Source organism: Bombus huntii, chromosome 6, assembly GCF_024542735.1.
Source record: "Bombus huntii isolate Logan2020A chromosome 6, iyBomHunt1.1, whole genome shotgun sequence".
In the NCBI taxonomy this organism is placed as follows: Eukaryota; Metazoa; Arthropoda; class Insecta; order Hymenoptera; family Apidae; genus Bombus; species Bombus huntii.
In genome coordinates, this window is record NC_066243.1 from 14578859 (window position 1) to 14591969 (window position 13111).

The window sequence follows — 13111 nt, forward strand, 5'->3', positions numbered from 1 at the left end:
TCGAACTCTTTCATAGTATTTCATAGTATCCATAGTCCAACAACGTGAATATGTTACAGGTAAATCGAGGAGCATGAAGATTAAAAATAAAAAGAAAATATCGAATGAAATATCCTATAAATTCGTAAACACGCGCAATTCACAACCGCTCGTAACTTCGCTCAATCAATGAACTTGCACGTCTGAACAATCGTTTTCCGGTCAAGGACGGATCGACGATGGTTGATTTCCTTCCTGGTTGCAATTCATCGATCTCGATCATCTCGTAACGGTGTGTTATAATTTGCCAAACAGATTAGAAGGGTTTTGTCGAGCCTCGTTCCGTCCAATTAACACCATCGATACGCCTAGAAAATATTTTGTCCCCTCGAATCGAATCCCATTGCACTGGCCAAAATCGAACGACGAACGCGCGCGATTCATACGCAACAAAGACAAAAGAAAAAGAAGAAAAGAAGTAGAAAAAGTACGTCTGATAATGAAGTTTAATTTCTGTTTTCAGATTAGCATGAATGTCTTCGGGCAGAGAGGGGAAAAAATTATAAGTGGTGTTAAGTAGCGACGGCAGGTGAAAATGGAGTTGGACAATAAATTAGCACAAGTCGTTGGTGAGGTACAGTTACGAGTCTATATAGAAGACTGGCAAACCGAGTTGCTCGATCATTCATCTTTGAATATCGTGGAAGATGATACGCGCATTTATCTCGCTGTTTTTAGCGAGTCTGTCGATCGTCTCGGTCTTACCCCAAGTGACGTCATATGCAAAAGTGTCGAAGAATGGTCAAGAAGAACCGCAAGCAGGCAACGATCCGTGGATCGTCAGGTTAGATCACATCGATCGGTAGACCCGGTGAATTTCTACGCGAGTTCGTGTTTCTCGCGAGCACGCGTTTAATCGTACAAATTTGTTTCGCTCTCTGAAGTTTTGTCTAACAAGTACTTTGCTCTGGATAGTTTAGATATTTCTATGTATCACGACTATTTTGTATATTATCATTTTTGCATATTAGAATTTCCCATAAGTATATGAATGTTCGTGATCTAGGGATGAATTGGAAAATGAGTAAACGTTTGAGTTTATATGTTTCTCTTCTCCTTTTTTTCGGTTTATATAAATAGATGTTTCATATCACGTGATTCTACGTAAAAGTACAGTATCAGACTAATATTGTATTTTTGCTTGTTTCTATGCAACGAAGAAATGGAACGGAAACGGAAGGTAGGAGTATCAAGAACATCGCGATCACTATGTCACCGGTTTATATTTCACCGAAAATCCAGAATCTGAGGAACGGCGAAGCGATCAACTATTCCCCTGGTAGAAGGTGTGAGAGAGAATTTGAAGATTGTACGAATTTGGAAAGGAGAAACATTTGAAGATTTGAATCTGTTTAAACGCTCCGATATTAATAAAGTTTAAGTTTAGTACAGAATTTATACTTGAAGAAAATTCACCGATTCGTGTTTAAATTGGAAAAAACGAATTTAGGAACAGTGCACAAAGATTGAACTTTATATTTATTTTTGAATAATAAAATGGAAGCTTGAGAAAATCTAAAGAGACGCGAAAAGCTGAATTTCTAAATAAATTCCTGGCGAACTGGAGCGTTTGAAGTCAAATATAAATTGTTTCTCGAGTACGTTCCGTAACTTCTTAATGCCTTTTCTTCGCATTTTCCTACATTGTTCCATATTTCTCTTCGAAACACCCTTTTTACGCTTTCTAATTTATAGATACTCGACGTTGGACCACGAATTAATAGCACAATTGAACGCAAAGAAACAGATTCAGGATAGATACCATCCACCACCGCTGCTTAACTACAAATCCAAGAAAGAACCATCGAAAGACACGGAGGACAGTTCGAAACCTTCGAGCGGCCCGAATGGTCCACCGACCGGTCCATCGTCTTCGGGTATGTTTGAATTTTCTAATCCAACGTTTTCAGAGGGCTACGACTATAAGCCGCTGGATTACCCGAGCAGTAAGCCGATTTCAAAGCCGCCGGATTACCTCAGTGACAAACCGATCTCCAAGCCAATGTCCATGGACGATTACGCAGATTCTGAGATAAGCGACAAGGTACTTTGAATATCAAAACATCATCCTACTTTCCTTTTGGTAATGAAGAAAAGCTTACTTCTGAAAGTACCTACGTATCCACTATTTCCTTCTACGAAGCTATATCCGTGGATCACTAAGAGATGAGTTAGATAAATCGTTAAATTGATCTATAGCTGAGTAAATGATAAATTAATCGACAATCAACTTTAATGGGATACTTCTTCGTATCGAACTCGTCTTTGTTGAAAAACTGCGCGAGAAGAATCAGAATAATTATTATAATTACGATCTATACATATATCACTGCAATTTTTTCCAAACATTTTTAATTAACAATTTTCCTGTATATATATATATATATATACGTACGTTGTAGCGGAATCTCGCACGACTACAAAATTCTGATGAGATTTCCGTTTCATTGATCAACGATTAATAAGTTATCAGGTATACCATGGATGAAAAATTCACTCGGGAAAAGAACACCGTTTCCTAAATTCCATCGTACATAAGCTTCGACCCTAAAACTTCCCGATATCCCAACTTCAATTCCAGCGAAGCAGTCGCACCGCGTCGCCGAAGCTCACGTAAATCATCGTTTTCAGCCACCAGATTCCTACAAACCGGATTCCTACTTCGCGTCCCACGACCATGACTCCTCCGACTACTCCGACAATCCGCCCGACGCGTCTTACAACAATGACGCAGCACCGAAACCGATCAAGTATTCCGGCCATTTGGATCATCCTCCCTTCAACGACGACGACAACAACGACGACGACTCTTATGGCCAGCATCACGACTTCCATCACGAGGTGATCTACGATCACATTCCTGAATACCACGAGCACCAGACAATGGCACCAGAAATGAACGATCAAAGACTGAACAAGAGGCCGTATTCGTATTACTACGTAGGCAAGAAGCTTTGGTACGTTCCACTGTACTTCAGCATTTATTTTATCATCTACATCGCGGCTCTGGTGTTGAAGAGCATCGCCAGACACAAGATCACGTTCCCTGAGCATCTAGCGGATGCTGTGACGCATACAAGATCGTACAGTGATTTTAGTTGGTGGGATTTTGCGGGAGAAACGCTGCAGAGTATCGAGAGCTTCGTCGACAAGTATGGAAAGATTTCTTAGGGTATTTTTATCGATCGTTTGCGGATCGAGGATCGATCTAGAGTGTTGAGATAGCAATTAAGTTGATGTTATTGGAATATAGTCGATAAGTATATAGTTAAGTATGTTATCGGTTTGCTAAGGATATACAGTAGCTATTTGTTGTACATCGTTGTTACTTGTCGTTATACATCTACGTATTAATCGATTAGGTGAAAGTAGAGTGAGAGTCAAAAGTGAGTATACACCAAAAGAGAAAAGAAACAGTTTCGTATAATAGTGATTTATTTATATATTTACCTTTCGTCCGATAAACGAAAGACTGCAAGTACTCGTGCTCTCTGTCACATAGATCGTTTGTTAATAGAAAATTAATCGAGTCAAGAATTGTTCTTGAACAGGCGATGATACATATTTTTTATTTATAAAATGACAGTAAACAATAGCATAACGTAGACCTTTCGTAGAGCTTAGACCGTAATACATTGATTTGGAGCTATTCTACGGTACGAGCAGTGATTTTGTGCGTGTATGTGTAAATATTATTTTATAGTCAAGTCTTGTAAATATCGAAAAGCGCTTCTAATAGACTATTTATTTAAATGTTATACAGAACTCTGTTCATTAGCACAAATATAACGTTACAGATAATTTGGCAATTTGTGATTTCTGGGTACATGTAAAATTAAGAGTTGGCAACGCGCATTCGGCAAATCGTCGTACCATCTCAGTTCTAAAAAATGACCTGTAAACGCAATAAAAATCTACAAAGAAAATTTCACATTCAACAAGGAATTTCCGCTCAGCGATCCATCCGACCGAATCCATCGAGAGTTCGTAAAACGATAGTGTTGGTCGAATACCGAAAAATATAGATATATTTCCGAATAACGAATTAACGTAAGTGAGGAATAAGATTTAATACGTTCGGATGTATTCATTGCTAAATAGTTAGCATATCTCTGTAAATGTTTTCGTTAAAGTGTCTAATTATATATGTATAGCGAATGTCGTTATAACATTTACTGTATCAACGATTAATAGAAACAGGCTGGAAAATAAATTTTCTCAATTGCTCGAATAACATCGAATAAACATCGTATGGACATTTGCCGCGCACTTGGTTCCTAAATTCCCAAGGAACAAGCGTGGTCGGATATGACTGTTTCTTACGATCGCGCCACGAGCGGTGGCGCAGGTTTTTGGCGGGATAACAAGCCGGAATTTGTCAGTATCGGTGGAATGGAAAGAATTACTGGAAACGATACGAGAATTCCGATGGTCTCGCATTCCGATTGACCAATTACGCCATTTCGACCAAATCTTATCCCTGCTTTCTTTCCACGCATGATTCCCTTGTTTCATCGCGTACAGAGAATACAAAGTTCCCTTTCGTATCACACGTTTCGCAGACTTCTTGTGTACTCGCGTTGCGTTTTATACGTAGAGCGAGAACACTCTGTCATGTCGGGAATTCTCTTTCTCACGTTTCAGAGGGAAAAATGTAAAATTGCGACGCTCTTCATGAAAAGTGAATATTTATCGATTTTATTTTGAGTTTCTTTCTCCTGCTGCCTCTTGTACAACGACGAATCGGGAATTCGACAAGATAAAGCTGCAGGTTATTGGTAATGGGAGAAAATTTTACGACTCTTTAAATATAGAAATTCTCAACGATATAGTAATCGATATAAAATAATTGATTTGCACAATTCGTTCGTCGAACTTCATCGACCAACAGTTATTATCCGAGTTGTCGTTCCGTGAACATCGATCAAAAATAATATCGGTTGAATGCTGCGAGTGAATTCCGATCAAATCTTTCGATATATCGATGAATTATTCTAATTAACTCGTTACCGAACGGTTCTTTAGGTTGAGCGATATTTATCATGGTTTTACATTTTTATATTTACTGTTCTCGGAATTTCAGGATTTTCGAATACGTAGATTCTTCCGAAACGCGGCTCGCTGGATCTTCCGACTCTTCGTCTACGTGCATTCTTTCATATTAATGGAGAAAAAGAGATCGGAACGCCTGTTTCTCTCCCAACACGCGCAGGGTTGTCCAGCGACGAAACAAAAGACATCCTTCGCTCGTTTGGACGAATGCAAACTCGTTGGATGGTTCGACAAAGTCGAGCACCACGCCCCATTCTAACTGAACCAGCATCAAGCAAAAACATTTGCCGCAATTATCGCCGATTTAGAGTATTGTTTCAACGGGACTTGTTTAAGAACTTGCTAATCGCCTGACCTAATACAGTAGAAGGATGTATCTCGGCTAACTGACCCGAACTTGGTGTTTCCTTTGCCTAGATACCTGCCACGGTCGCGTTCTGTCAGCAGCATCAAAAATTCCATCCTTCTCAAAGAAACTTTCCGTCGATTTACCGGTCGCGCCTTTCGCGGTTAAATACTCATTACGGTAGAAAACAGCTAAACGCTCAAATTGACTGAAACAACGACGATATCGCTTGGACGACTGCTTTTGCCTGGATCAGCGATGTTCAATCTTTTTCGCTAAAATTCTGCCACACCCGCGAGAAATATATTTGCTCGGAGACGGAGCATTTACAGCGGACGACTACTCTTGTATCTGACGATCTTCTTCTTTCGACGAAGATTTAAGAGGAGCAGCTCTTTGATACGTCGCCTAGCCTATAGCAGTTAGATAGATTCTTCAGGTTTTGTCTCAAAAGTGACATTATAAAAGGAATTATGTAAAGAGACTTTAAGTAATATTATAGAATTATGTAACAACGTTTGTGTATTTTTCTTTGCTTATCATACTCTTATAACCAACATTGCTTGTAACGTTTATATGTTACGTCGATTAAGAAGGAAATAATTGTTCAAGAAATCAGTTCAAACTATCTGTTAACGCTTACGCCCGACTTTCTACTTTGTAAATGTTTGCTTTGTCGAACTTTTGTTTACTTATAATTATAACGCTTGTAATTGGGTATACAGGGTGTTCCGCGTAACGCGACTCACCGTTCTTCTGCCATTCGCAGGTATACAAAACAAGATGTTTTACAGATAAATGTTTATAGATTACCGTACGCTTTATTCTAACGTCGTTCAAATCTTTTGCAGAAGTCTGAACGAGCTGTTAGAACTGGCTGGATGTTACAACTCTACACGCTGTAGTAATTTTCTTTATCCGAAATGTGAATAATTCTGGAGTGTAACTACGAGTGAAATATTTGCATCGAGTTAATAAAAGTATCACGTGATATGCTTTTTGAATCTGTCGTAAAGTCTTCTCGAACCTCGTGAAAAAAGGACGTGTGGTCCTATTTATGTTAGCCATGACGACCTCTGTTTCACTACGAAGACAAAGTATTTTTGGAATATCCTTTCTGTACGCTCGACGCCCTTAAAATATAGTTGGAAATCTCTGTTCTTACATCGAAAAGTTGCAGAAAAATAGCGAATCGAGTTACGCGGTACACCCTGTATATTGAACTCTATTTTACATCTATGCGTAAATGTATCGAAATCGGAAGAACCCGTTAAATTCATATTTTTCTAGATCAAAAGCACCAGTTTGATCACTTAATTATATGTCACGCGAAAAAATTACTGCTTCATCATTACTGCACACAAATATTTCTTATGTATTTTAAATATTTGACTGCATCGATTAATATACCTACTCCACTTTACAATTGATCTCTTCTATACATACACATCCATACATTTTTATTTATAAATTTACGTGCCTTGGTTTCTATACAATTTCCATGAAATTAATTTGACATTTGAGAAAGATATTTATTATATAACAATATTTATTTCTCTTAGAAAACTACATCGTTGCTGTAATACAAAAAGAAAAGAAGAAGAAGAACAACTGGAGCATCGATTTACAAGACAATTCACTGATTAATAAAAAAAATATAACGAGCTGATATACAAGTCAATATATCTGAGAAGTTAAACCGATCAACTGGCTCCGCTTTTTACCAATTTCTCAGTTTCATTGCGTAAGTTGAACAGCTATACCTAACTTTAAAAAAAAAAACAGGCTACTTACGTTCCATAGCTTCGTGGCAAAGAAAATGACATAAACGATAGTAAATTGCGCAAGGTAATCTTAAAAAAATAGTATTTGCAACCTCGTCGCGTGTCTACGCTTAGAATAATAGAAACTTTATTAGGTCCAAATTTAACCGATCACCGTTTAAACACCAGAACAAGAAAATCGACGTGCAAATAGATCTTTCACTGCGCGCCAGATCCAACCAAAACGAAGCTCAACCGACTTAATCGCACTAAATCGTAACAGCCCCGATGGAAAAGTCGAACGGTCTGATTAAAAAATCAAATACGATAATACGATCGTCCGAAATGATCAATCATCTATAACCGAATTTACGTCTGAAATGCTCCTAGACGACGCGACGACGTACGCAAGAGTTGTAACAATTAGGGCTTTTAGCGCTGCACGTTGGATTTGCTTAACGTTCCTGGTGATACAGTTACCGGTAACCCAACAGAGTATGTTTGAACTGGACCCACGAATCGTTCAGTCGTTCCTTGGAGTTTATCAACGACGGTTCCTCGGCCGAGGTTCTCGTCGTGTGACACTCGCCTCTGAAACCACGGGGCAAACATCTGAAAACGTGTACGCACGTTCCATGTGTTTGGAGATCGATGAACTCGCGACCATCGTCCACGGGGAATGAACGTTCGTATCGAGGAATCGGCCAGTGGTGAGTCATTGTCGTTTCCATGAATCGACAAAGATAGAGTGAAGGAGAAGTGTATATAGAGACACGTGTTGACGGATGAGAGGAACAGGACGTGTCATTCTTCGAGCAACGAGGGTCCCTTGAAGAATTTGCTGCCATCGAACAGTACAATTATGGGTAGATATCGTTGGATATAGTAGATGCACAGATTCCATGTAAATCGCTAAAGTGTCCAGGATCAATGTAGGAATTTTCAGTAATAATTGATCGCTGTTCAATCGCAAAACGGTCACGGCGTGAAGCATAATGATATAACGTATTTTAATGTGAACTGTGGCTGTAGAAATTCTACGAGCAAGTGCGAAAATTAACGTGTAGCAATAATCTGATAATAATCTATGGCTGTTGAGAAACGTGAAACGGCACCGATGAGAGTCATTATAGTACAGCGGTCTGTGATATTTAACGCGTAGATGTACAGATTTCACGCAGAGTGCGATAATCAACCTAGAAATCTGTAGTAACCCTTTTATCGCTGTTCTAAACAGTTGAAACAGTAACGGCGTGATATATCGTACGGTAGTTTGTTAAACGTACGAACCGTAGATGTACAGATTCTATGTAAATGATGCAAGTGCGATGAAGATGGTAACCTTGTTGCTGTTCTAAGAAAAATCTTGTTGTATATTTCAGACAGAGTACAAACAAATTTAGTCTATCACTGTCTTCTGCTTCTTGTTTGCGTTTCCCATGCCTCAATGAGTGAATCGACTTTAGACGAAATCGAAACACTTCCGGAGATCAAGAAATACGAAGACGCTTCAACGCTCGGCACTGCTGTACAGGCATACAGGTTTTCTTTACATGGAAGAATTATTTTTGTGAAATTATTCCTCTATATAATTGATATTCAGTCGATTAAATTCGAAGCGTTGGAGCGAGGTTAATAAACATTTATTTTCTCTGACTTTCGATTAGACATCCAAGGATGTATCGGCGCGGTTACCACGAGGACCACGGGTCCATGTATAAGGATGACCACGATGATCATCACGACGATCATATGAAAGACGAGGAACAGGCTATGAAAGCCATGGGGAATGCAAAATCTGATTATTGGGGCGGTTACTATGATTTTCTGATAAACGAGGGTAGTTATAAATTCTGGGCCGTGTTTCAAGTAAGTTTCGATCAATTCTTATTAGATTGTTATACACTTGCTGGCCTTAGGTATTATACGACACACGATTCGTCACATTTGTTAAGAAACCTTGAACGTTTCAAAGGGAAACTTTACGATAACATCGGAACGAGAAATCGTATCAAAGACATATCATTTTTTCGGTATTTTACTCGAAGTAATAGAATTTCAATTGAATACGGAAATTCATAGAAACTGTTAACAGCAATTAGATGCAATCGCAAAGCATTTTCGCAAAAGCATTTTCAAGTCGACCGTATGAAACGCATTACTGTGCAATGCACGTTTATATGGAGTTGCGCGCGTTCTTCGCATTCCGCGCTCATTCGCGTCACGAATTCGATCGAGATTAGCCGTATCAACTAGGAGAGCCGTGATGGAATATGTAGGTATGTTAAAAATATTCGTACCAAATAAGGCGTTTGTCGAAATTTTTCAGAGCATTTAACGCTCGTCGGTGATTGTTAACGTGTAACTGTAATGCTCCATTTCCACGCGCAAAACTGTTGAAAACCGTTACGATTAAATTTACAACGCTGGAAATTAAATTACCGGATTTTAATTAATTGTATAGAGTTAAGGAGACTTTCTGCATTTTGTAATTAAAAATTTGTTCTTTCCTAGCCGCTCTATTAATCAAGAGTACTAATGTTCGTAAGAGACACAATTAACGCGACGATGCAAGGTTTGTAGAATCCACGATACAAAAATTCGTTTACTTTGTAATTTCATTTATCGTTTTGGTACTCCGGCACCTCTTTGAAAATACACTTGGCGCTGCTCGAAATTCGAACGTTCGCCCGATTCGTTTGCACTTATTATCAAATATTTATACCAACGCTAACTTTTATAGAAATGAAAAAGAAAAGAACGAGATCGAGAGTATTAGTCGCATAACGTTGGTTTCGACCTTCCACCTCTGAAGAACTTGGTGCAATTCGCTATTTCGTTCGTTGTATAGTAATGCATTTTGTATAGTAGAAATATAGTAGAATATAGAACGAGTATAAGATACAAAACATCTCGAGAGATATAAAACACAAAAAGAGAACGATTTAACATGGAAAATAACGCAACTAAATAAATGCGCTCTTTAACAGCTTGCCACCGCAGCTCTTCTCATCTATAGCGGCTTCGCGGCGCTTTATTACGCCAAGGTAAATCCGCCAACGATAGACGACGAGTTCGACGATATTTTACGTCGACGGAAGCGTAGGGCGTTGTCCATCTTCCCGCGAGATAAATCATTCTGCGGTTTGGACAGTGCCACTTTTCAGAGGATAATCGACGCGGTTGCCAGAGAAATTCACTGACGAAGAAGAGCCTACCTTTATCTAACTTGACTTATATAGGAAATAATATATGTATAATAATTTTGCAATAATATTTTGAAAAGATTGAAATCGTGCGATCGATGAAAGTGATTGGAGAAAAGAAAAGGAACTGTTTCAAATTGGACATTTCATGGAAGATTTGTTATATTCGAAACATTAAAATTACAGATACGTATCCTTTTCTAATCGATTTAAGAAAAAGTATGTCTTTATGCTTCTCTTTCTATTATTTAATGTAACAGAAGAGCATTGCCTTGCATGTTCTTCTTATCGTGTTTGTAATTAATTTATAACAATTATGTTAAATTATATTGTAATTTGTACATATATGTAACAATTATATGTATATGTGTCATATTGTCGATGCAACTTGTGTACGTTGTTTTTCTGCAGATTTCTTTACCGTCACGAACGCAACGCGTGAGAAGATAGTTATCCTTCAACTCGTACCGCGTAACGTTTGCAACACGTTGAAATACAAAAAGACAGAACGATAACAACCTGAAACCGTAAACTTCCTTGATAATCTCGCAGCTTATCGTCATTAACTTATTCTGAATCTTCTCATCGACAGCAACTTTCGCATATACTTTCGCTCGTACGCGTGTTATTACGAGGCGCATATTTCAGAAAAAGTATTCACACAGAACATTGATAACGTACATACGTTTACGATAAATACACCTTCTAGTTGCTGTACAGGTGTTTTCAGATCGATTGAAAATTTCACCAATACAACATGACGGTGGGCGTCGTATCTCGCAACGCGGTATCGATAAAATTTCAAACAGTACAAAACGCGTGGAAACAAAATCTGTACGAGTCGTCGAGATACTTTGATGAGCTGCACGTCCACGGTTGACTAATGGAAAAGAAGCGAACTCGCTGGTGGCAATTTGTCGAAAGCGACAAGATCCAGCATCAAGGCCATCGCGTGCCATTGCGTGTCGAGGACACGCAACAATACGTTCTCGCGCTGAATGAGACATCTCGAGCTTGAAATTAAGCGATCCACCGATTAATATCGTCTTATTAAACGATTTCGCGGCTCGTGTAAATTATCGCGGTAAGCACGGGTTTACGGCTGGAAGCCGACGAAGCCGGGACTTGTGGGAAAAAAGCAAAGAGGATAGCGGAGATTTTACCGGGCGATTCGAGTGTCACGCGCTCGCTCACAGAACCGTCCTGTGGTAGCTGAAGGTTAAAATGTATGCGCGAAAGGATCAAAACGTAATAAAAATCGCCTGAAAAAATGTCGACCGATAAATCAACGGTGGCCGTCGTGCCAGCCGTACGTATGCATCCTCGTGTCTATACGAGTTTTATATGTGAACACGTACGCGCGCGATACGCGCGGTTCAACCTCGCAGGCAAATTTTCTTGTCGAACAACGTAACGTAACGAGAGGCCCTCGAGCACCTTTTCGGAAGAACAGGAGCGTACGAACCGTGGTACTCGAGTTTCTGGATCATTCGATCGCGCGATCGATAGAGGTACACGTTCTTGCTCGTTTAGCTTCAAAGGTTTGCGACAAAGGAGCTCGTAGCTTCTCCATATGTATCTACACAGCTCGAAATTGAACGCGTAGAATCGTCATAATGTAACGAATGTTCGAAAAACGGGAAGTTATGTATCGTATTATATCGACGCCAGTGTTACCAGGTTCGATCAAATGACAGGTTTCAAAATTTTATTTAAGATCGTACATTCGTTGTTGTTTGTTTCGTTCGTCCAACTTTATGTAAATTCTTATATTGTCTGACTAATCAGTTTCTCAACTTTCGTTAATAGAAGAATTTACCTAAAGTTGGACGAACGAAAGAAACGACAGCTACAATTTTACGTTAAATTTTGAAATCGGTTATTTGTCCTGATTAAGTGGTAAGGTTAGTGTTGAATTCGGTGGCAAAGCGAACATGCTTTAGAAATCGTTAAATTTTCTTAGACGAGTTTCCGTCTGGAAAAATATCTAACGAGTTTGACGACAAGTCGTATTGTCTCCTTTTAGCTTTTCCATATTTGGGGATAATTAAACGAAGAATGAATGCCTCTGGAAGCTGCTATCATTTTATAATAGCCCGGAAGAGCGAAGAATCTGGTATTAAATAAATCTTAGGCGGCTTTCTAACGTATTTAGTTGATTTTAGTGCAGGTTTAAAACTACCGTCGAGACACAGAGGGTCAAAGTAATCAGAACCGGCTCGTACTATATACGAACACTTTTATAGCGCTCTCTTTGCTCGAGACTTTTATTTTCCGCTATCTTTAGCGAGAAATATTTCACCGCGTATAATTGTACGGCGATTATAAGACTATTCACGTTCCGCTAAAAACGTAAAAAGGAAACACCATCTCTCTTTCCCTCGAAGCGTAATGAAACGGTTGAAACGTTCTTAGATCCTTCAACAACGGCCAAGGCAAAGTCGTATGATTTTAACGATCCTTCCACCTCTCTCTCTCTCTCTCTCTCTTTCTCTCTCTTTCTCTGAAGTAAATCGATTATGTGAGAAAACCAGTCAAGACACCATTCTTCGAGGTATCTACGTTAAGTGGAGATTCTTATACATCAGAGTTATGTCCGCGTAAATATGAAAAAGACCAACGAAGGTTTCTAGCGTACCAGTAATATCAATATCAAACATGACACGGCGCTTCTGATATTTATGCAACCGGAATTATAAACAATT

General features: G+C 39.0%; 2 protein-coding genes across 2 annotated transcripts; both read left to right on the plus strand.

Annotated features, from left to right (window-relative positions):
- Nucleotides 1–125: 125 nt before the first annotated feature.
- LOC126866676 (uncharacterized) lies at nt 126–5183 on the plus strand. Its single transcript, XM_050620549.1, is given in 5 exon segments — nt 126–681; nt 683–823; nt 1200–1325; nt 1735–2083; nt 2671–5183. Coding segments are annotated over 5 exon segments (1263 nt in total). The 5' UTR covers nt 126–574; the 3' UTR covers nt 3211–5183.
- A 32-nt stretch (nt 5184–5215) lies between these two features.
- LOC126866684 (uncharacterized) lies at nt 5216–10584 on the plus strand. Its single transcript, XM_050620562.1, has 3 exons — nt 5216–8742; nt 8868–9069; nt 10191–10584. Exons 1-3 carry the CDS (start codon nt 8648–8650, stop codon nt 10401–10403), a joined length of 510 nt encoding a protein of 169 aa, XP_050476519.1. The 5' UTR covers nt 5216–8647; the 3' UTR covers nt 10404–10584.
- The last annotated feature ends 2527 nt before the right edge of the window (nt 10585–13111 follow it).